General features: G+C 52.1%; 1 protein-coding gene and 1 long non-coding RNA gene across 4 annotated transcripts; one reads left to right on the top strand and one right to left on the bottom strand.

Moving 5' to 3' along the window:
* Nucleotides 1-697: 697 nt before the first annotated feature.
* On the bottom strand, nt 698-19671 carry BCL6 (BCL6 transcription repressor). 3 transcript variants are annotated; one of them, XM_054835383.1, is made up of 10 exons: nt 19538-19671; nt 10763-10801; nt 9544-9711; nt 8230-8451; nt 7109-8092; nt 6309-6490; nt 5054-5221; nt 3478-3608; nt 2965-3102; nt 698-1992 (listed from the first exon to the last, which is right to left on the bottom strand). In XM_054835383.1, the coding sequence occupies exons 3-10, from the start codon at nt 9702-9704 to the stop codon at nt 1849-1851; spliced, it is 2130 nt and encodes a 709-aa protein (XP_054691358.1). In that variant the 5' UTR covers nt 9705-9711; nt 10763-10801; nt 19538-19671; the 3' UTR covers nt 698-1848. The 3 variants fall into 3 exon arrangements, with proteins under 3 accessions (XP_054691358.1, XP_054691359.1, XP_054691357.1); XM_054835384.1 differs by lacking the exon at nt 19538-19671 and adding an exon at nt 12692-12977; XM_054835382.1 differs by lacking the exon at nt 19538-19671 and adding an exon at nt 10924-11619.
* Nucleotides 19672-19955: 284 nt separating this feature from the next.
* Nucleotides 19956-24254, top strand: LOC129210218 (uncharacterized). The gene is made up of 2 exons (XR_008578348.1): nt 19956-20637; nt 23897-24254. It is a non-coding gene; the product is annotated as an uncharacterized LOC129210218 (long non-coding RNA).
* Nucleotides 24255-24544: the final 290 nt, after the last annotated feature.

Here is a 24544-nt window from a genome sequence, read left to right as displayed (position 1 = left end):
GCAACTAGCGAGCCCTCAGAAGCAAAGAGCTGCTGCATTGCTTGCACAGAGCACTTGCACACATTCCCGGACGGCCCCACTTCCCAAGGGCCCGGTCATGCCATGGCTTTGACCCCCAGCTCTGCACAGCCACCCAAATGGCCCCAAGCAGCTCCTCTCCCTACTGGGTGAAAGCACAGGGACTCCCTCAAGCTGGGCTTTCTCTGCTCTGGCCTGCAGCCAGTGAGCAGTGGCTCAAAGCCCAGAGATGCTATCGGCCAGCGAGTTCCTGGAGGGGGTTACAGACCCTGCTCCACTGAACCATTGCACAAGGCAGCCGAAGCGGCAGCCCCTCCACCCCAGGCACTGGAAAGCAATAGGAGCAGCAGGCAGCCTTCTTCCCTGAGCAATGCTGGCAATTGCATTGGTTTCCAGGAAATATAAATAACTACGCAGCCATCTGGAACCAGCCCTGGGCTGGTCAGCAAAAGGTCTCTCCCAGGCCCTGCCCTATTTCTGCCGGCTACTCGGTGCAAATGCAGAAAGTATCAAGGAGGTGGCACAGTCCCCACCAGGATGCAGAGCAGCGAGCCTGAGTCTTGCTCTGACCTCATGCCAGAGACCATCTCCACTTGACCCTGGAAAAAACTGCTCAGCCCCTTCCCAGGGCAAGGAGAAAGTCAGACAAGAACAGACCCCTCACTCCATCATACTTCACTTTTCTTCATTTTATTCTTTTATTTGTACAGCTATATTTTACAGAACGCATTAATGCAGTTTAGACACAGCCCAAACCCTGTCTCCCGAGATTGTTTATAACACAAGCATGTAAAATAAGACCAAAAACAAAACCAAAAACAAAAAAAAAATAAAACGTTTCCCAATAGAGTTCCACCAAAACTCCTTTTGCAACATCAGGCTGTACCTTGAAGAAACTGAGCTCAATATAGTCCATACATTGAAAACTTCCATTGAAAAGAAAGGCACCGTGCGAAACCACATTTTACATATATACAGACTGAGAACTAGAACAAAAAAAAAATTACACTTTATTATTATTTTAAATTCCTTCTGCAGCTTTGTTGGTTTAATACACACTTTTTTTGTAAATTGTAAACCTTCACTTGCAAAAAAATACAAATACACTGATGCATTTAGACAAAATATTTTCTTACTTGTACAGATGCAATACTTTAAAATATCTCGTTAAGTGCTCTATCATAATAAAGATTCTCAGAGTGGCTTCTGCCTGCAGAATCCAGCTGAGCCTTTAATGCATTTTATATATTTTTAATATAGCTTTTTTTAAAGGTCTATATATATTTATTTTATATATATATTTATATATTTATATCTATATATATTTACAACTCTGCCATAGATTCCTTCACCTTTGGTTAAAAAAGTTAAAGCCCTCTCTTTAATAGCATACTTTCTCTTTTTAAAAGAACACACATTTTGCATACAAAAGAAAAAATCTGTTCCCATAAATCAACATTACATTCCTCATCTTCAAACGGCAAAGGCTGTGAAGGTTAGACTCCAGAGTTTATCAACACTCCACTGCACAGACATTTAAAATGACTTATTTTTATTTTTTATGTTTTATATACAATAAGATCTGAATAATTTTATTTTTCTTTACGTTTCACATAACTGGGAAAAATAAAACCCGTGTATTTGTAATTTTTTTTTTAAATTTCTAATGTTTTCCACCTATCTGCACTATGGGTTTAGAGGCACTCCATCATGTGATGAATTTTTTTTCTTTTTTTTTTTTTTTTCTCCTTTTTCTTTTAAAGTGTTGCATATCCTTTGGACAGCTTCTCCCCACCCTCCCCGAGACTCCTCCTGGGAAATGCTCTGCCTTCAGCAGGCCTTGGGGAGCTCCGGAGGCACCTCACTTGCTGAGATGCGGTACTGCACCTTGGTGTTGGTGATGGCCCCGTGCTTCTGCCGGAGGTGAAGCCGCAGCTGGCTTTTGTGGCGGAAATGCAGGTTGCACTTCTCACACTGCGGGGTGAGAGGCAAAAGGCCAAAGGTGTGAAACATGATTGTAGGGGACACGTCCTTCCCTTCAAGGCAGGGGTCCCACATCCGGCTACCCCAGGATGCTGCACCCGTTACACCGGTGGTTGGGGAAAGCGAGGACACAGTGGGAACAGCAATGGGGAAGCTGAAGCAGCACCCAGGGGCCCCAAGCTTCTTTGAGCCCCTAAACCTTGCCCCCATATCCTGTTGCTCTGTCCCCACAGCATGGGCACCTCTCCTGGGGTCAGGAACGCCATGCCAGGCTTTCAGCAGCACATTTCGGTTTGTGGGATGCAGAAAGGCTGAGTTCCCTTCAGAGGTGCAGCACCAGGCTCCTTATCTAGATGCTCAAACCAGCTGCAGGCCTATTTTGGGAGCTGCTTTTGACCCCTACAAAACCGGATGGCTCCAGAAGGATGTTTGGAGGATAACTCCTGCTCCGATTCCCTCTCTAGTGGATGAGGGGAGAGCCAGAAAAGTCTTGGCAAAGAGCTGGGAGCCCCCAGGCAGGGCAGGCTGCTCACTCGGTGCGGGTGCCACCGGCACAGGGGACCCCAGCCAGGTTGTCTGCTCCTTTCCGCCATCCCTGCACACAGCGGGTGGCTGTAATTTAAGCCACAGCTATTTGGAGAAGTGTGACCTTCTTCCAGATGGAGCGGAAGAAGAGCAGCTAAGATGTACCCAGCCTGGGCTGCACGTCAGTGTTTCCAACGCAGCCGCTCACGACAAGATACCACGTCAGCATCAGCTAATGCACGAGAGGGGGACAGGGCACAAGGAACAGAGACGTGACCTTGGCGTGGGGTCCCAGGAGGCTGGTGAAGGGCATTGGGGTGCTCTAACCTGCCCATGCGAACGCCCCGGTGTCTTTCCAGCTCCCCAGGTTTGGCAGCATTCTCCCCCAGCCCCCACTGAGAGGCCCCCCCTCCCCCCAAAAGAAGCAGGGTCACTCACATGATAGGGTTTCTCTCCCGTGTGGATTCGAAGGTGACTTTTGAGGGTCTGCAGGTGTCGGAAGCGTGTGCCGCAGATCTCGCAGGGGTACGGCTTCTCCCCGGTGTGAATGAGCACGTGAGCACGGAGGTGGGCCACCTAGAGAGAGCAGCTCTGGGTGAGGGCAGCCCCAGGGATGAGGGCATCCCACCGGGAGCAGGGCTCTGCCCATCTGTCTTTTTTTTGGTCTACGGGATTCTAGCTGGGAGTCAGGGCCACGCGTGTCTAAGCTTTGGTATCTCCAACAACAAATGGAGAGAAGCTAAAACCAGCAATCAGGCTTCCTGCTAAACCAAACTGGCCCACATGGACCTTAAGGCCCTGTTTATCCTGCAACACCATGGGAAGAGCTGCCCAAGGCAGCAAGTGTGGCCCATCAGCCTCCTCCCTGCCATGAAGTGTCACCAGTCTGGGGCAGGAGGTCCAGTCATGTTCTCCTCCCCAGTGACTGCAAATTCCAGAGGCCACACGCACCTGGACAAATCTGGCCCCACAGGTCTCGCACTTGTAGGGTTTCTCTCCGGAGTGGATGCGTGTGTGGGTTTTCAGGTTGGCTGGCCGGTTGAACTGCGCCCCGCAGATGTTGCAGCGGTACGGCTTTTCTCCTGCCAAGCCCAAAAGAAAGGGTGAGGGATTAAGTACAGATGTGCTCAGCCTCCATGTTCCATGGCGTTCCCCAAGCACAGTCCTTCAGGTGCCAGACCCCATGGCATGAAGCACTAGCCCTGACTTCTGTCCCTTTTGGAGATGGCTGTGGACAAGCAGCGTCAGTTAGGACAGCTTGGGGTGTCCCCAGAGTAGGGTGAACTCAGGAAGTACCTGGGTACCATGGGTACCTTTTCTTTTTCATGTTAGGAGCTGCAGCCTTCAGGGCAAGAGAGAAAGTCGGGTAGCTCTGCCAGCGAGGCTTAGCAGCATCACACCTCCTGGTCCTGTGACACCGGCTGGTACCCTGCGTCTCCCTACAGCTGTAGTAAGCCATGCAGGGCCACCTGGCTCCCCTTGGGCTCCTCATGATCCCTACCCAGCACATCCTGCCTCAGCTGTTCATCACCTCTTTAGAGGAGTGAGAAGAGTGGATAGAGCAGAAAGCCAAAGCACACCCAGCGACCCAGCTCCCAAGTCATTATTCAGTTGCAATCACTGCTGCCAGCCCCAGCTGACTTTCTCACAGTGATGGGGGGAGCTGCAAAAAGGTTTTAACTCGTTTCTTTAGGATGGTTGAAGATGGGCTTGAAGGGGAGCGGGAAACAGCCATTGTTTATCCCTTCCTGCCTTTTTCTTTTGTTTCGAGCTTTGACCCCATGCACCCTCAAACCCTGCCCTGACATTCGACTTGTGTCATTCACCTGCGCAGCCCAGGAGCTCAGCTGAGGCTGCGGGAATTTGTGCCTAATGCAGTGCGGCAGCGCTGAGTCGTCAGCCCAGACTTCCCCAGCCAGTGAACTGGCTGTTGAAATGTTAAGCATTAATAAAAGCATGAAAAAAAAAAAAATCCCCAGGTTTGTCAGCAAATGACTAAACCCTTAATATCCCCTTCCTTTCTCAGCTTTCATTGTGTTGATTCACAGAGTCCATCCGTTCACAGATTTTCCCATCAGCAGAGTTTCTGCCAAGCTAGATATGATCTGGATTTCTAGGATGTAGGGGGAAAAAAAAATCCCAGACTTCTCCTTAAATGTTCTTTTGATTTTTTTTTTTATTTTTTTCTAAAGTCTACCACAAAGTAACCTGGAGGCCACGCATCTGCTCCCAGCCATGCATTTTGCAAGGCGCCTTTAGAAAGGGTGATGCCCAGTGTTTTACAGCAAAGGACATTGAGCTCCATCCCTGCTGTGAGGCCGGGTAGCATCTCCCCCATTCCCAGGTTTGGGGCTCTGCCCAAGGGCTCCCCGGCAGTGCCAAGAAAAGCACCTTGCTCTTCCCATCAGGGACAGCTTGTGACACAGAGCCAGTGACACTGCGCTTGGGACAAACCCAGCCATCAGTGCCCGCATGCCCAGCAACCCACAGCCTCCCCAGTCAGTTGTCCCCATGGCCAGCACTGTACCTGTGTGGACGGTTTTGTGGCTGGCGAGGTTCCCCTTGTAACGGAAGGAGGCCTGGCAGCGGTCACACTTGTAGGGCTTGTCACTGTGGACTTGCAGAGAGTGTCTCTTGAGAGAGGCTTCTTCAGAGAACCGGCAGTCGCACTCGTTGCAGAAGAAGGCCCCGTTCTCTGGGAGGGTAGAGAGGAGAGCAATGAGATGGGCAATGTGCGGGCCAGCTCCTCGATGGGCCACAGGATGGGTTTGGGATGGTGGAAAGGGGCGGTCAGAGCAAGTGCTGGAACAAGAAGCCAAGTGCAGATGTTCATGGTCAGCAGTGCTCGCACCATGCCAGTACCTCCTGACCTTGCGCACACAGCAGCAACACGCATGGTTTGAGAGAGCAAAGTCATCACGAGCCATCTCTCCAGTGTGACACAAGCTTCCAAGAAGCCAGCATCTTGCCTGGACATCTTTCAGAGAGGTCCACAAAGGCACCCAGGTTATCAGGCATCCTCCAAAGGATGGATGCTCAACTCTGGAGCAACTCCAAAACCTTTAGAGGTCTTAAACATTTACGTGTACAGATGTCTTCCTTGAGCATGGGAAGACCATCATCATCTGAAGCGCAAGGCAGATTGAAGGTGCCTAACCCCTAAATGCTGTATGTAGCTTTGAGCATCACCACAGCTGGGTTCCCTCTGTGAATCTCTGCCTACACCCCAGGTGACAATTGTGCACTGCCCCTCCCTGAGCTACAGGCAGATGGGTGCACAGATATTTGTCTCTGGGCTTGTGGGGTTTTGCAACAAGGTTGCAAGCCTCATTATCTGCATTTCTCCAGATGTGCGCATTGGGCTCCCTGATAATGAAGATATCATGACGGATGCATGAGACACATCATCTTGCCCAATCCCCATTAGGGTCATTACATCTGCCAAGCTTGTTCTCCTGTGGTTCTGGTGGGGTGGGGTGCACTTTGTTTCCTGTCCTTAGCTGCCAAGTTTGCAGCAGGTGACTAACTCCCTGCACAAGGTATCTGGATGGTGCTGGGGAAGGGGAGGAAGGAAGCAATTCCCATGTGTGCGCGTCCCTCACATGCATGCACGCGGCTGGTCAGCCAGTTAAGAGGGGACTGTAAAGCACCTTGGGATCCACCAGCATCAGAGACAGGTCCAACTGCCTGTTTGGACACAGGGCACCAGCTGGATGGGTCCCCAGACTGCACAGCCCCCTTGCCTGCTGGTTGAAAAAGGCGACCAGGGATGCAAGACTCACCGCAGCTGGAGTCAGAGTATTCAGACTGGGTTTCCCCCATCTCCTCTCCAAAGTTTGAGCCAGGGGTATGAAGGCACATCTCAGCATGTTGTGGGGACTGGCAGCCACAGGAGCTGCACTTCGACGAATGCATGTACAGCGGGGACTGCCCTTCACTGCTCCGAGGGGACCCATCCCGGGACCTGTGGAAGGACAGCAACGCATACAGCCATGAGAAGGCTCTTGCTGTGCTTGAACTACTGGGCCCTTGTTTGCACCCTTCCAGACACAAGGGACAGCTATGTTTTATGGGAACACTTTTGTGGTGAGATGCACAGCACGGCCCTGATCAGCAATGGGTCCCTGAGCCTCAATCCTTCAGATGCCCATCACCAAATGACCTCAAAGCTCTCTAGGAACATCCAGGTCCAGAGGATAGCGTACTACTCCCTGGTAGTTTGGCCATTCCAATGCTTACAGACAACCAAAAGCTTGAAGGCACAGGGAGTCTGGTGGAAACCAGGTTGGGCAAATCCAGGCTCCAGAAAATGTCCAGAGCTGCCAAAGTGAGCCAGGAATTCCTGACCCAATGTTCCCAATTCCATCACCGGGCCAGGCTAGCACCACTAAGGTGGTTACAGCTGGCACCCAGTCAATGTCACTGGCAGTGCTCCACCAAATGCAGAGGCTTCCACCTGCTCATGGCTGGACTCCCCAGCCCAACGCTACAGCTGTTTCACACACTTCCAAACCCTCACCAACAACACAGGGAGTCCTGTCTCTCATGGTGGGGCGGGGGGGGTGGGTGGAAATCTTCTCACCTGTTAACAATATTGTTGAGTCTGCTCGCTTGTGGGATAGTAGAGTCTTCTCCATTCACACTTATCTTGGTGGGGGATTGCACGTTGAGATGCTCCGGCTCCATGGACTGCTGGCAAGTGGACATGGGCATATAGGTGCGAGGAGACAGGGTTCCCATCTCGTTCTGGTCAGTACTGTCTTGCTTTGTGTTCTGATTGAGAGAGTTGAGGATGATGAACTTGTACTTCTTCCAGTTGCAAGCTTTGGGATCTGTGGGGCTCTTAGTGAAGAGGGAGCTGGAGCTCTGACTGATACGGGCATTCTTGCTGCTGCTGGACTCGGTTGGTGAGTTGGGCTGACAGTCTGACTTCTGGGGGCTCTGGGGGCTGATGAGTCCCTTGCGGTCCAGGGGGGTGTTGGTGGGCTCAAAGTGCTGGCTGATCTCATCCTCTGAAGAGGTCCGCTCCTCCTCTTTGGCCACTTTGTCGCAAGAGAAATAGGGATTGTTCCGGACTGAAGGGACAACAGGTTTGGGGCCAGAGGCTACGCTGTAGTGCATGTCGCTCCTGGCTTCTTCAGCAGCACCTTCTTTTGGAGCATAGATGGTAGCGTGGCACATGTTGGCCGAGATGTCGGTAATGGTTCTCATGTACTCGGTGGGGATTGTCCTGGAGCTGTCGCATGGCAGGATCCTTTCCTTAGGGAAGGCACCTGCCCTCGAGAGTTCAGAGAGAGGCATCCTCATCTCCCGCAACTCATCATCCACAAGAAAGCTATTTAGAGGGAGAGGGCTGTATCCATGGTAGGAAATGGGGGATCCAGACAAACTATTGATCAAGCCAGGTGCAAAGGCCCTCCCATTGCAGAGGGACCCATTTTGGAGAGGCATGCCATTCTCTGAGACATCTCTGCTCCGATAAGCCATCACCTCTGGGTGGCTCAGCATCCGTCCAGCCAAAAACTCTTCCCTTGGGGTCTTCACAGCAGGCACCATCTCTGCTTCACTGTAAACAGGTAAAAAGGAGGGAGACACAGTCATTTTCAGCCCGTAAGGATACGCTTGCAGATACTTTGTCAGTTCTCCCCGCTCCCACCCAAACACACTGTCCCAGGCTCTTGAAAGTTCACTCACGGCGCTCACCTAGACTTGACAAACCTTCGGCAGGTATCAACCACATGCTCCATCTGCAGGTACAGCGCTGTGGCCATCACGGCCATGATATTGTTCTCCCTCAAATTCAGGCGGGATGTATACATGAAGTCCAAGAGGATGCAAAACCCTTCAGGGTTAATTTCAGGGTCCAGGTTGATGACATTCAAGTTGCACTTGAGCTGGTCAGTGAAGATGCTGTAGAAGAGGCCACTGCAGAGAGGAGACAGGAGAGAAGACAAGTTTTAATGACAATTCAGAGGAAGAAAGGAGAATTTGTCTGAAATCCCTTAGCACAGAGGGGTTCGTGAATGGGAAGGGAGGAGGAGGCAATTACAGAATTCCCTGAGCTTCCCCCTTATTATCAAGCTTGGTTTCTCAGCTTAGTAAGCATCTTCTGCACTGCACTTTTCCCAACTGGAACAGCCTGCTTTTAGATCTCACCTGCTGAACAACTCCCCACTGCCTCCATTTAGAAATTCCCCCTTTTTTTGTTGTTGTTGTTGTTGTTATCACCCTTCCTACTGTGACTCATTTCTTTCAGAAGCCTCTTGGGGCATCCACACTCTTTAACCGGGGGGGGGGGGGGGGGGGGGGGGGGGGGGGGGGGGAGGAGGAAATGTTGGCAAAACATTTTTCAGATGTCTTAACAGTCAAACCCTGGCTTTTTCAAATCTTTATACCTTGTCAGCAGGAGACCCTGAAAGACATCTGCTGCAATTCAAGTGGGCAATGATGGGATGTTAATTAGCGTTCACTAGGAAGCAATTCCAGCAATCCTAGGAGCTGGAAAGGGATTTCAGACCCCAATAGGCTTGAAAAAAAACCCAAAACCAAACAAAAAACCAGCAAAGGTGGGTGCAGCCAGCAGCCTGGGAGCCAGGGAGGACTAGGTCTAAAAATAGCAGTGGCAGGGGACACTGCCGTTACAGAGGACTTGCTTATCCCAGAGAGCATCCAGCCCTCCCTCCCGTCTCCTGTCCTGTCCCTCCAGAGCATTTGGGCTTTGCCTTCAGGGATGTGCCTCATGCCTGCTGTGCTCCTGTTTGTCTCCATGGGTTGTGTCTGGGCAGACGTGGGCACACGAGGAGGAGGGAGGCGTGGGCACTGCACTGGAGGTGAAAGGTCTCAGCTCTAATCCCATCGCAGGTACAAATTTCTTGGCAGCTCCTTTCAATTCTGCTTCTCTGCCTCTGTCTCCCTGTCTGTAAATCCCACAAGCCTCCCCAGGGCTGCAGCAGTGTTGCTGGTGGCCAAAGGCAGAGGGAGCAGGGACGGGAGGCAGGGAGGGGACCCTGCTCTCACCTGCAGGCCATCAGGACTGTTTTGTGGGCTCTGAACTGCTCCCGGTTCACAATGATGACCACATCGGTCAGAATATCCCGGCTTCTAAGGCGGTTGAGATTGAGGAGGACATCGCTCGCGTGGCGGGTGAACTGGATGCAGCTGTCTGCCGGCGAGGCCATCTTGAGTCTGCTCGAAACAGAAGCGGGAGGAGGATGGGAATAGAGAAGCAGCCAGGCAATTGTCCTAAACCCAGCAAAGAGGCAGCTGCTGCTCTGGGATGTGTTCTAATGGCCAACTGCTGCTGGTAGGGACAGCACCAGCTCCTTGGTCCCAAGGCAAATAGCCCTGCACCACACCAAGCTCCTGCCAGGCTGCCCGGTGAGGTCTCTTGGCCGACAGCGAGACCTAGCACGTCTCAGTCCCACCCAGCAAGCTGGCAGGCGAAGGCAACCAGACCCTCCTGAGGATTAGCTAACCGGCTCCTCTCCCTGCCTCACCCATGGCAGCTCCACCCCAGCCCACTCCTCCCACCACCGCTACTCCTCGGGTTCATCTCCATGAAGCTCCCAACACAGCTTCCCAGCCTTCAGATCTTCCTCAGGAGCCATCCCCCTCACTTGTCTGATGGCTGGCTGCAAATCCAGCCTTGGGAATCAAAACAAGTCTTAAAGGTCCCAAGTGAAGCTGAAGGATTTCAACATTTGGAAAATCCAGCCCACAGTGAAGCACCAACCCTCACCCACGAGCAAACTACTTTCCTGCTCCCAGGTGGTGGCCACTCCGGAGAAGACCTGTCCACATTTTCCCGGTGGTGGCAATGAGGAGCAGAACTCATCTAACCTGCTGGGCTGCTACCCACACTGCAGCCCAGTCTCTCCCAGTGAGCAAGGATTGGGTTAGTCGAGGAACGTGAAGCCTTCCCCCAGCACGACAGCTGTTGACCAATCTCAGAGCTGTCCTCCCAACCAGCACCCAGGAGAGCCCACATTTCCCTGTATCTGAAGTTTGGGTTGAAACATGCGTCTTCAGCATCAAATTCCTCCATGATCAACCTCCTCCCACAACCCGAACTCCTCCTCCTTCCCCAGCGGCATGTGAACGTACAGTATTTTCTACAGAGCAGCTGCTCTCCTGAAAACAAATTCCAGCTGGGTCTAATGAAACATTTCATTCAACATGGTGAAGGGAAGGGGGGGAGAGGGTTAGGAGGGGAAGCACAAAATTTAAATTTACATACCCAATGCCTCAATTCACAGTCCAAAAGTTTCTTTCAAACCTACAAATAAAGCACAAGAAAACAAATGCCACATTAGCTGGTAATTACGAATTGGCCATGACAGGACACAAGCCTGCTGTTTTGCTCGAGTATCAGTTGGATAAAAGCTAGAGATAACAAACCTTGTACTCTCCAGTAAGGTTAACATTTGTTTCTTCCGGTACAGTACGTTCTTATCACAACCACAGGCTTTGAGAATCCAATCATAGCTTCTTCCACACCCTCTAGCCTAAACCATGGGCGTATGCCAAGGAGATTTTCATTTCCATGACTCAGGAACTTAAAGGCAGGTGGGGAAGGGAAGTCAAGCGAGAATTTTCTCACCACTTCTTTTGGAGATAACTCTTCCCCTGCCAAGATTGAATTCGCGGCCAGTGCCACATCCAAGACCAATGCCATATTCCCAGCACCTTGTTAACAAGTATGACTTACACACAAACGTCAGAAAACCTGGAAAGAGCCTGAATCCAGTCCTTCGAAACAGCTACTGCCCTTCTCAGAATACCCGCACACTCCAGCCACTGGTGAAAACGCCCTGGGACGGGACTGCCGAACAGACTTGGGAGGATGTGGGCGTCAAGTACCAAAGTGACTTGGCCAGGATAACAGAGGAAGCCAGTGGCGGAGACGGATGAGGACCCGGAACAAATGCCTTCCTCTGGCTGCTGGAAAAGCCTTCCCCTAAACCATAAGCTTTGTCTCCAGCCACTGGCTTCATGGGCAGCGTGGCTGGGGCAGTATGGCAAGGAAACTCAGGAGTTAACTGCCTTCCAGAACCGACCCCCAAAAACCGGACAGGGGCAGTAAGACTGCCCGCACTTGCAGAGAGCCCATCCAGCCCTCTGAGCACAAGCGTCCCCTTCCCTCTCCCTTGCGGGAGATGTGCACATCTGGTGCCCAAGTTCCTCTTGTGTCCCTAGAGACAGCAGGGTGGGATGAAGAAGTGAGATTTAAGGCAAAGCATCACACGCAAAACCCAGAGGAGTGTCTTACAGCCATCAAATACAAATCTTCAGAGCTGCTCTGAGCCTGGCTAGCTTAAAACTATACACACACACAAAAAGTGACTCATTTCCCAAATACTGCAGACTCTGACCTTTCTGTACATGCTCGCTGCCAGCCGCTCACTACCATCAATTGCAAGCCAAGGGACTTGCAGCGCTCTGCTAGGAGCCCAGCATGCATCTGTGTGTCCGTACGAGCGGACGTATGCATTTGGGGCAGCTGGCTGGCATCCCGACCTCATCCGTGCCGGCAGACGCACTCTGCCAGGCTCCTGGGGACTTACCCCGGCATCACAGACATGGGGAGGTGACCCACGCAAAAACCAACAAAGTTACGAACTGCAAGATGAACTCTGCGCCCGTGAGCATCACGTGAGAAGCTGCTGCTGTTGCCAAATTCACTTACCCACAGCGAGGCCGCAAGCGCTGCCCAGCCAGGGAGACACCCAGCTCCTCTTCCAGAGCTGGACCCCAGCACAGCTCCGTCCCCACCCTCCCAAATTATCCCTCCCCAGCACAGTGCTGCTGCAACACCCACGGCCCCGGGAGCCAGGCAGGTGCATCCCAAGCAGCTCCCGGCTGCAGGATGTGGGCACGCAGAAGGGAAAGGGACCTTCCTTCCCCTTGCTATATGAGCCGGGTTAACCCTGCCCCTCCCGGCCTCTGCACAGCACCAGCTCTGCACCTCAGCATAGGAGGATGCTCCGACCAGGGACCAGAGAAGGGGACAGTATCAGAGACCAGTGATGGGGAGAAGACCACCACAGCCAAGCATGGCCTTCTCCATTCCCCCCACTCAAAGCCCATGAGACTCTCCCAGGCTCAAATGGTGCCAGAACATCACCCCACCCACCCACCCCCGCCCCCCCGTTTTGCTGTCCAGTACCTGGGCTCTCTGGCAGCACTCGGGGCTGCACGCCGGGGCTCACTGTGCCCAGAGCGGAACGTCTGGGCCAGGCACGAGGCCCATTTCGGGGGTGGCCGCATGGGACTGTCACTGCTGCTGCCTTCCAGGAAGGCAATGGGTCTGCCCCAGCAGTTCAGGGAACGGCCCTTCCCTGCCGGCACCTCCCCAAGAAAACCCATTCCTGGAAGGGAGCCCAGGTCTGGCTCTACCCTCCCTGCTACAGGCTCAGCAAGCATGGGGAGGGTGCACCTGCATGTGGGGGAACCCCTCTCTGCACCACCCATGCAAAGAAGAGACCCTCACAGGTCCCACACCCCAGGGCAGAGGGGAGAACCAGGGCCTTCCCCACCCCACCAAATCCATCTTTCTGCCATGCACAGGGAAATCCCTCCATCCATCCGCTCTCCTATTTATAGGGAATCCCTTTTTATCCATCTTTCTCCCACCCTGTGGACAGGGGAGACTCCTTCCTCCCCTGCTTCTCTTTGCATGGGGGATGCCCTCTCATCTTTGCCCCTCGTCCACCCCAAATATCTATTCTAGGGGAGGACACCGATCACACACCACCCCCCCACGCCCGCTGGCCCCAGTCTCCTACCCCTCCAGAGCCTGCAGTGCCGACTCCCTCTCATCACCCTGGAGGGGTGGCTGGGTGAAGTCTCCCTTCCCCACAGCCTCATCCCACACAGTGCTCTGAAACTGCCCGCCCAGGGGAAGCTCCATCCTGCCCCCCCCCTTCCTCCCCAGTCCCGGCCCCACGGGAACACCCCTCTGCCTGCCAGGGCACACCGCCAGCTGCACCCCCACACCCTGCCAAGGGATGCCTGGTTTCTCCTGAACAGACACCAGAGGGACAACCAAGGAAATGGGGTGGTGTGGGAGCCCCTCCCGGGCACAGTCTTGGGTGCTACAAGCCATGGTGAAGAGGATGCTCTTGGCTGGGGGTGTGCAAGCGCCCAGCTCAGCTTCCCTGATGTCATGCAGTCAAGGGACACTAAGCGTCCTTTAGCTGTCACAGCAGAGTTTTATTAATTTAGTAGCTTCTGGTTGGCGTCTAGGCCAAAACGTGGCTGGGTTAATAATAACCCAAGAAGAGACCGAGAGGAGTCCTAGCACACAGTGTCAGCACAGATCAAAAGCTGCATCACTAGTGCAAGCCCTGTCGTTTTTTCCATCGTACCCTTCCGTGAACGGATTGCACTCGCTCTATCGAGCGGTCTCTGCTAACTTTCAATCCGATCCAATTTCCTGCCAGCAAACAAATGTTTCTAGGAAATGCAATACATTATCTGGATGGGTTTATTATCAGCATTTGGAACCAGGAAAACTGCATATTTTCTCAAGCGCTGCAGGGAACTTTATAGTTTGTACTTCAAAAGAGGGTTTAAAAGGATTGCCCTTGAAAGCTGGCCCGGCTCAAGTCTCCACATTGTTTTGGTCTTTGCAGAAGAAAACGCAGAGGAGGGGGAAGCACACTAAAACTGTCTCCAATGTTTTCCACTAAAGAGGACTCCCCTGCCCTCTATGGAGCCAAGCTCGGACTGCGAGGCAGAGGCAGCGTGTGCCCTTGGGGAGTGAGGAGTCAAGCCTTCTTCAGCATTTCAGATGACCCCAAGCAATTTGGCACATTAATTTTTCAAAGCAAGGCAGGAACTGTGTCCCGGCTGAAGTCAAGGGAAATACTCCAGAGAGCAAGGGACCAACACCGTGCCCTGCCAACACCGAGCCTTGCACTGAGGTGCTGACCCGACAGCAGGGTGCAGTCGGAGCTGGGCATTCCCAGCAGCTGAGCTGGGTCCCTGGCCTGGCTGGGCTCATTGGAGGTGTCCTGTCATCCCCACCCTGCACCGGGTCAGTAAATCACCAGCTGGCACCGACCCTCCCCTCCCTGTCTCCATCCTCCTGAGGCAGAGGGTGGCACAGCTCATTTTGGCAGCAAGGAACTGCTTTGGCATCCTGCCTGGATGGGGTGAGACATGGATGAAAGCTTGGAGTTCCATGGCCAGGGGAGAGACCACCCCCTCACCACTGTGTTTATTTAACCAAACAGAGTTAAGGAGACTGTTTCACAGGGTGCCCAGTCCTACAGGACACGTTCTTCAGGACCCACTTTCCTGCAGTGCTTGTCCCAAGCAATTCCTTCCATAAGCAGGGATCCCAAATTCCTCGTGGGTACCTGGCATGCAGCCCAAAGGCAGTATGCTGACCAGGAGAAAGAGGGGGAGGAAAACAATGTACCCCCAAAATTTTTCCCTTCTCCCCCAACACCCTTAGCTCTCCCTGTGGTTTAGATGTAAAGCTCCACTGAGATTGCTGGGATTTTAAAGCAGTCCTAAAAACTACATGCTTGCTTTTATTTAGGGGTGTGTGTCTTTTTGGCTGCTAGCATCCTGCAGCAATGGGAACACACAAGATCTAGCGTGGATTTAAAAAAAAGCAAAACCAAAACAAAAACAACAAACAAATGCAGGGAAGATGGGAGGACTACATTTGCAGTCTAAATTTGCAGTCTGAAGGAGTTTACTGGTCAGATGCTGACTTTTGGATACTCATCTAACCAAACTGCAAACTGTGAACTCCTGAGGTTTGCCAATGCCTGCTGTAAACATGGAAACCAAGTGTCACTTTTTGCCAAACAGAAGAATGGTTTAAAAATAGATCTAAAAAGAATACAGGCACTCGGCATACAGGGCTCCCGTTTATAGACTCCCATGCTACTATAAAATGGAACAAGAGGTTATGAGCACGCAGGCAACTTTTCACCAAATTTAGATTTTATAAACTTCTCAGGAACCTGAAAACAACATTTCAGGCTATGACTGAACCAGTAAAAGCTCTTTGTGTGGAGTTTGCTGCCCAAACATTACAGCACAGGGACTAAAACAGGCATGAAATGGTTCTTCACCTTCAGTGCCATAAATATGTGAAGGTACATAAGCTGCACACTGAGAAATGCACCTACTGGTTAGGGCTTCATTTTACTCACCTATAGACTATGTAACAAGATTTTCTTTTTAATAGAGTATTCACATAAAATGAGAGGACACCCACCCCTGCTCCTACAATACAGGATTGCCTCACTAAGTTTTACTGTATTTGTAATGGGTTTTTGAAGACAATATTATTGTTCACAAAAAAAAAAAAACCCAACCCCAAACCAAAACCACTCCACCCAAACAAAAACAAACAAAAACTCCACCAAAATAAACCCCCCCCAAACCAACAAACAACCCAAACCAAACACCATTCCTACAAATTAGTATTAGGCTGCTGCCATCAGAGGCTGAAAGCTTCCTCCCCCGCACCCCCCAAAAAAAAAGAAAAAAAAAAAGCAAAGAAAAAAAGCATAGCTTTACAATACATCCTAAATTAGGCAGAAATTCAAGGGCAGATTAACACCACAACTCGGAAAGATTTTCACATGTGATTTCATGACCAGACCCGGAGAGAACTCCATATGGAAATGTCAGTGACTTTAATAAGCGCTCAGTTGTTTCCAATTAGGCTCCTTAAGTAAGTTCAGTGGCATCCAGAGTTTCCTCTGCCACCTTCCTCCTAGCTGGCAAGCGTATTTTTTCTTTTTTTTTTTCTTTTCTTTTTTTTAACGAGCGTTAATAAACATGTTCCCACTCTCCCGAGTCTCCCGGCTCCGGCCGGGGAGGAGGGAGAAGACACGACACTAGATGGCACCAGTTCGCTTTGCTGCAAGAGCAATTTTTCCCCTTGGAAAATAACACCCCAACCAAACCTGGAAAACATATAATTTTGTCGATGTAATTCTGTTTCTCTTAAAACGCGTCTGAGCAACATTATTTTTATGAGCTTTTCCAGCCTTGTTTTGAAAAACTTAATGTTTCTGCTAGGTTTATTTTTGTCTCATCAGACAGCAGGCTGAAGTCCTCCCAGTGCTGCAAACAGGGATGTCTAAAAAGTATCATAAAGACTTTTGACTGATTTCTTTCTCTTTTTTTTTTTTGGGGTGTGTGTGTGTGTGTGTGTGTGATTTGTAAGAATCACTTCTCATTCAGACTTCTTCCTTTGCGATAATAACTAACCAGTTAGCCTCCACTTCCTCTCCCAATATTGACTCAGACAGTCAGAACTGAGGGGGATTGGAAATTGGAATTGAAATGCATCCCAAGAGATCTTTGATCTGTTTTGCCAGTCAAAATTGAACGCTCGGAGATGAAGTCTTTTCTTACTGGAACAATGTAATAATCCATTCTTCTGGAAAATTGCTAGACACCCTTTGAATATTTTAATGGCTTGATGATTTGTTTCACGGGGCAAAATTTGCCATCTGCAATGTAAGTTTTTAAATCTGTGATCCTATCATTAGAAGAAAATAACAGAACCTCAGGTTCTGCCTCTCCATGTATATATAAAGAGAGGCTTCCCCTAAAATATTTTTAAAACAATTTTTGAACTGTAACTCCCGCAAGGACTGCAGGAAAAAGCCTGTATTTGCTCTTAAAGCCCTTATCCCTTAAGCCTTTGAAACAATAGGGCAAATAATAATTTTTAAAGCATTTAAAACCTCAGGAGAGGAACCAGTAAGCGTCCCCAGACTGAATGAGGGCCTGATCCCATACCCAGCCCTGTTGACACTTCCACTGGCACAGGTACGAATTTGGCCCAGACAGAGATGTCGGACCAACACAGCGCTTCTTGCTGAGCCTCATCCGTCTGGCCCCAGCCTCCCGTTGCACCGATTCTGCGCCTACTGAAGTCAGTGGAAAAAACTAACCCTGGCTGGGTTTGTTTTTGTTGTTTTTGACTCATGATTTCAAGCCTAGATTTGCCTCTTCCCTGGAAATGCAACAGGGGGGTCAAAGGCAGCTTTTTAGGCACATCTGAGAGGCCGCTGCAGATTTTTCTAAACAAACGCCTTGCTTTCTGTTTTCCTCCTTCCCAAGAGGCGATTTCATAACATTTCATACTGTGACTTTGCAAACTAAAGGCGCGGGGGGGGATGGAGGGGGGTCAGGATGGCGCGGCGGAGGGCCGGGGGGGGGGGGGGCGGCCGGGAGAGGTCGCTGCCGCCCGACCACGAAAGTTTTCATAACAAAGTTGGGCTTTTTCGGTTTTGTTTTGCCTTTTTTTTTTGGGGGGGGTGTTAAAAAAATATATATATATGTACACACACAAAACCACCCAACCTAACAACAAAAAAAAAAGCTTTCTCCCTTCCCCCCTTCCCCGCTGGCTTTTGGTTTTGCTGGGGAGCCGGAGGGACGCTGGGGGGGTTGGGGGGGGGGTGGGGAGCGCAGCGGCGCGGGCCGGCGCGGTGCGCGGGGGTTACGCGGCTCTCCGCGGCCGGCCGCGCCGCTCGCTCCAGGAATAGCGTGTGGCCGGGGGCCAGCCCCGCGGCTGCCGGCGGCAGATTTACGAGCGCCTGTCGCCGCGCCAAGTCCGTCGCGGTAGTAAACACAGGGGAAGGGCTGCGATGGGGGCACCGGGGGGCTCACCCCGCACAGTACTCGGGACCCCCATCCCTCGCACGGCTGCGCCCCACTTCCCCCGCCGGCCGCCTTCCACCCGGCGGAGGACCCACTCTCCTCCCCGCGGGGGTTGTTATTATTATTATTATTTTGAGCCCTGCGCGTAATATTCAGAGTTGCTCCACACACTTTCCCCTCCTCTTCCCGAGCTTTGCATCGCGTTTTATTTTCCAGCCGGCAACAACCCGTCGCGGCCGCCCCGGCACACACCGTCGAGGCGAGCGCGGTTTCCCCGCCGCCCCGGGCCGCCGCTCCGCGGTGCTCCGGGGCCGGCAACCGGCGACGGCCGAGCCTCCCCGCGGGCTCCCCCCTTCCCCGGGCAGAGAAATGCCGCAAGTCTTCTCCATCACCGCCCGCTCTTAGCCCGGGGCTTGACAGATCACGGCGCAGCCCCGCCACAGGTTGCAAAACGCACCAGCCGTTTCGCAGTTACATCGGGGACAGAATAACAATAATAATGATGTATTAATATAATAACATAAAACAGAGAGGGGGGAGGGAAAATGATGCGGAAAGGCCGGAGCAGCGGTGCCCGGTGCCGCCGAGCCCCCGCGCTGCCGCCAGCCCCGTTCCGCGGCGGCTTTGTGCGGCGGCGAAACGACAACAGCGACACAACACGCACACCAAAAAAAAAAAAATTAAAAAAAAAGAAGAAGAAGAAGGAAAAAAAAAAAAACAAACCCAAGCGGCAAAAGAGAAATAGCACACCCCGACCGAGGGATCCAGCCATTGGGAGCCGACCCCGAGTCACGCAAAACGCCACAAGCTCGGCGGCCGGCAGCCGCGCTCGCCGCCGTCCTGCGCCCGCGGGGCGGCTGCAGGTGCAGAGAGGAGCCGCCGCCGTCCTCCCCGTCCCCACCCGGCCGTCACGCGTGCGGGAAAGCCAATAATCCCAGATAACCGATAATCCCCAGGAGATGACGGCGAGACCCCCTCACCCCCCTTATACACGCTCCCCAGCGTTAAGACGTGCAGGCACCCCTATTTTTCTCGCCTGACAGCGGGCAAAGAAAGAGGAGGGGGGGGGAAATTAAATAAATAAAGCAGAAAAAAAAATGTAATTGAAATTTAGGAGGTAGTAAAAAAAAAATTAAAGGGCTGTCGGGGCACCTGCCGCGGGAAAGGGGGGGAAGGAAAGAGGGGAGAAAAAAAAAAAAAGGGTAGAAATATATAGAGGCGGCTCCGCGCCAGGCGTCGGAGCGGGGCAGGGAGGGAAAGAGGAGGGAAAAAAAAAAATGGAGAGAAAAAAAAAAAAAAAAGAGAGCGAGCGAGCGAGAGAGAATTAAAGGGTAAAATCGGCCGCGGCAATAGAAGCAGCAATCACCTGGTCTCCGGGCTTTCCTAGAAACTCCTTGCATCACCACTTCTAAGAACCCCAGTTCTAAGAATCAACAGAGCCCAATTCTCGGAATTTGAGCTGCAGACTCTACCATTGCGCTAAGCACGGGGAGGGCCGAGGACCTCCCCCCGCCGCTCCGGTGCCGCCGCCGCCGCCCTCCGGGGCCGCGGGACCCCCCCGCGCCGCCCCCTTAGGGGGCGGCGCGGGGGGGTCCCGCGGCCCCGGAGGGCGGCGGCGGCGGCGGGGGTCCCATCGTGTCACCCTCCCTTCTTCACACACCACCACCCCCCCCCTTCGTTCGCAGTGGTCGCGCCCGGGCGGCGGGTCACGTGGCGGCGGGTGCTGTGTGTGACGTGGGGGCGCGGCGGGGTGGCGGCGCGCGGCCGCGGAGCAGCAGCAGCAGCGGCGGCGGCGGAGAACGGGGGGTCCCGGGTGCAACGCCGGGCGGTGCAAATACACATCCCACCCACCCCCCCCTACCACCACCACCACTACTACCACCACCCACCCCCCCATCCCTCTCCGAAAGAGAGAGAAAAGGAAGAGATCTGAACCAAAAAAAAAAAAATAATACGCCTTTTAAATTTTTTATTTATTTTTATATTTAATTTTTTGGGGGGGGTCACTTTCGCGTTTAAAAAGCAACCCTCCCCCCTAAAAAAAAAAAAACAACCCAGCGAGCAAAGCCAGGATCCTGCTGCATTGCACTGGATTTTTACTTTTTTTTTTAAAAAAATTATTTTTCCCTCAATCAGCTTTTTTTTTAATAATTTTTGCAAACAGCCACGCTCGGCTCACGGCCTCCGACAGGATTTACTCTCGGGGAAAGAAGCTCTTTCCGTAAAGACACCCCCCCAATGCGCTCCCCTTCCCTTTTTCTTTTTTTTTTTTTTTTACTTTAATTTTTTTCTTTTTTCATTTCTTTGCCGGGATTCTCCAGACCTAAAAAAAAAAAAAAAGAAAAAGATTATTTCTTTCTTCTTTTTTTTTTTTTTTTTTGATTCGTTTTCTCTTTTCCTTTCCAGGACTCTGGAGTGGTGGGTTATTTCTTTGTAGCTGTTGTTGTTATTGTTGCAAAATAATCTGTAAGTTTGTAAATATTCTGCTTGTACTGAAATGTCGGACTGTGCTGGGGATGCAAAACTGCTTTTCTGGAAGGGGTTTTATTTCGGCACTTTTTATCTATTGCTGGGCAAAGGCCTTTGCTGGGAGGCGTGGGGTGGCGGGGAGAGGGGGGGTAAATAATGCAAAGCCTTTGCCATCCATATCTCGGATGGGTTTTGGGGGGGGGGGGTGTGCAGAGGGAGGGGGCCCGTCGCCCCACCGTTCCCCCGGTCCTCTATGGAAATGTATTGCCCTGTATGTAAATCCGTCGAGATTTCTGCCTCTCTATCCCCCAGCCTTGCGTATTTATTTCGAGCGGGCCTGCTGCGAGGGTTTGCCTTGGGGAGGGTGGATCAGCAGATTGCAAGTCTCATTTTTCTTTCCCCGTCGGTTTTTTGGGCTGCGAGGTGCCGCAGCCACTCGGTGTGGTGGGGAGCAGGATGAGGGCGCGCTCCGGGCTGTGATGGCATTCCTGGGCCGTTGCAATTAATAGAAATTTGTTTACGAGAATAACCACCGCAGGTCACGGTGCCCTCGGTCCACTAATGCAATTGCTCAGAGCTACCGATTCAGCCACCGCTGAGCCCCACGGAGCGGCCACCTTGGACGCAAAGTCCCTAGGTGCTGCTTTTATTTTGATTTCTCAGCTGAGCTCTTGAACTGAAATGCTTTAAAGCAAGGAGGGGAAAAAAAAAAAAATTAGGAAGAAAGACCTTCTGCTAATCCGACTCATCTTATCATTAAAAATAGCCCGGTGGCAAGGCAGGGATGGTACTCCCGAGACACTTGAGATGGTACAGATATGCTGGAGAGATGGCTTTCCTGTAGTTAAAAAGCAATATGTAATTCCCAGTGAGTGAGTGCAGCTCGAGCTGTGCGACTCCGATCCCGGCCCCGGGCAGGGAGGGGGCTCCCCGGCTGTCTGCAAGCGGCCGGCTCGGGGCTGAAGGAGGAACGGACCTAATAATATAAGCTCTGCTCTGGGATTTTTTTTTTTTTTTTTTCCCCTTCATAGTAATGAAATTAAAAGGAAGGGAGGTGTTGAAGGGGGTAGATTTCTGTTTGTCATTTCTTTGCAGCGTGTGACACTTTCGCTTTAGCCGGAGCGTGTGCCCGGCGGAGCCCTGTGCCTGCGGGACGTTCAGGGGCAGCGAGAGGGCTGCCGCTCGCGTTTTTCTTTTTGGTGGAGGACCGAGGTTGAGCACGGCTTCTGTTCAAGTAGCACTTTTACGGGGGAGATTTCTTGCTCTGCCTGGCCACCGCCAAGCACGGCGTGCATCAGAGTTTCCATTCTAACCCCTCTCGTTACAGGGACGTAGAGAGCAGCCACCAGCATCCCCTTCGGGCTGGGAACTGGGCGGCCTGGGTGCCTTGGCGGGGTTTTTGGCCTTTCTCCTCTGGTTTTGTACCTTCTCTTCCCCCCCTCTACATCAGCTGGGGCCCGGCCGCAGCTCCCCAGGGGCTCCTGCCACCCACCCCCACCTCCCACCTCTTCCTTCTGTCCCCCAAAAGCAGCAGCAACCCCCGCAGTGGCTTGCTGGGGAGCTTTGGCGTGCCGTGGATGGGGTCCTTGGGACCCCTCTCCCCCCATCGGCCAGAGGAGTCAGTGCCGAGCGAGGCCTTGTCACCCTCTTCCCTTGCCTGCCCCAGCTCCAGGCACCAGCTTGGCAGCCGGTGGCGGTGGTGGTGCCTGCCAGGCGGGGAGGGCGGCGATGCCCCGGCGGGGCGGCCTCCCTCGCCTCCGCCTGCTGACAGCAAGCGGCTTTGCTTTTGGAGGGGAAGGTGGCCCCATGGTAGGGAGGGTTGCCGAGGGGGTGGGAAGCCACCAGCAGCCCCCATGTTGTCTGCGGGACGCTCCCCGCCGGCTTCAGCCTTGGGGTGGCTCCTGTGCACCCATGAAGTGCCTGTGTGACACATGGAGGGGCAGCAGCTCGGCCCCACTGGTGGGGGGCTGCCGTAACCCCGCTGTGAGGGACTAGCCCCATGCACTCCCCTCTCAAAAACACCCCCCCACACCCTGTGGAGAGCCGCTCCCCCAGGCAGGGGTTTGAACCCCTATGCACTGCCCTGCAAAGTGGTGGTGATGCCAGGAAGGGGGGGATGCTGCTGGAAAACGGTCCTCTCGGAGTTGGCAGGGGTATTTCTGGGCGCACCGGAGCTCCCCAAGGAACAGGAGTGGAGGCAGAAGCAGCGCTGGGCATCGCTACAGGTGCCTCGCACACACCCCCCCGGGTATCCCACTCCAGCCTCTCCATTTACCCCCTGGCAAAGCTCCTCGAATGAAAAGCAGCCCCTCTGCCTATGTGTTGGCATGTGGGGCACAAAGCGGTGTGAAATTATTTAGCCCTCCTTGAGAGCTGCAGTTTGATGTTGAAGGCCCTCAGAGCCAGAGGTGCTGCTCAGCGGTGATGGGAGCCACCGGGGTTTGGGTTGTCCCCCCAGGGGACACGGAGTGGGTTTTTAAGTGGTTTCGAGGCCAGTGTGTGTTTTTCCCAGGTGAACTGCACCTCTGGAAAGAAGTGCCTCATCTTTTACAAAATACTGCTTAAATAAACAGTGCCCCACTATAATTTTTTTCTATTGAAATTAACTCCTTCAGGCCATGAGGCTTACCCATCCCTGCGCAAAATAGCTGTCAGGACTTTTAAAGAAAAAAAAAATGTGTCCAGGAGAGAAAAGTTTAGCCTGACAGAGGAGAACCCGTAAATCTCTCCCCTTCCCTGTGGCAGTCGAGGGTGGGTTGCGGGAGCAGCCTGCTGTTTCAGTGCCGGGTGCTGCCGCATGAACGTTACTTAAAAGGAGTTTTGTGCATATTAATGCATGTGCACCGAGGCCAGGCTGCACACTGCGCGGGGACAGCCTATTCCCAGGCTGAATTGAACTATCTTGTTTTCTAATCTAACCTACTTTTTTTTTCTTTTCTTTTTTTCTTTTCTTTTCTTTTTTTTTCTTCTATTTTTTTTTCTTTTTTTTGTCAGAGGTTGGTACTTTGCAGGAACCTGTTCTCAGTGCAATCTCAGAGCTTTTTGTGGGTGTCTGATTTCTGTAACACGTTTTGGTTTCCAGTATGAATGTAACGTACAAAGAATATCATGACACTGCTCTAGGTGTATGCGATCTTATCTACCTGACATTTAGGGTTTTTTTAACCGTCCAATTCACCTGATTTGCATAAAAATCACATGTTTTTTCTTTTTTTTCCCCTCCTTTTTTCATGCATCATCATAACAAAATACTCAGGTTTACCAGGCTGTTTTCTGCCTGTCAGCATGAACGCAGAGCCCGTCTCTCTCCCCCTCCTTCCTCCCCGATGGAGGTTGGGGACGCTGAAGGCAGAGCACTTGGAGGGGACCCGTGATCTCAAACAGCCACTGAAATCCTTAATAAGCAAGTGCATATGGTTTAACTTCCAAGAAAACAAAGCAGCCAAGCACGCATCCCATCCGGTTCTTGTTAATTTAAATAGACGACACTTCTTTTTATTGATAAAGAAACTCCCCCGGAACAGCCCCCCGGATCCCAGAAGGCTCCCCCTGCCGTGGCCGTCCTCATTACAAAACAAGGCCGCAATTAAAATAAACTCCAAGAGCTAAACAAACTGCTGCCTCTCGCTGGTCATGTGTTAGCTTTAGCCTTTAACGCAGAACAAAATGTTTTCCTGGGTATCGGAAGAGGCATGGGCTCCGTCTGGGAGAAGAGGGAGCAGCAGCTGGGCATCTGGAAATGGCAGAGAGCAGAGTACTGCGAAGCTCATCGCGGCTCCTTTTTCTTGCTTTCTTCTCTTTTTCTCTCTTTTTTTTTTTTGTTTGTTTTTGTTTTGTTTTAATTGGAGTGTTTGTGATCTGGCTTGGTCTTTACTGCGAGGGAAAGTACTGGAAGTGGAAAAAC

This window comes from Grus americana, chromosome 9 (assembly GCF_028858705.1).
Source record: "Grus americana isolate bGruAme1 chromosome 9, bGruAme1.mat, whole genome shotgun sequence".
NCBI lineage: Eukaryota > Metazoa > Chordata > Aves > Gruiformes > Gruidae > Grus > Grus americana.
Note: the sequence above shows the minus strand (reverse complement) of the source record. Positions and strands in the feature narration are given on the sequence as shown.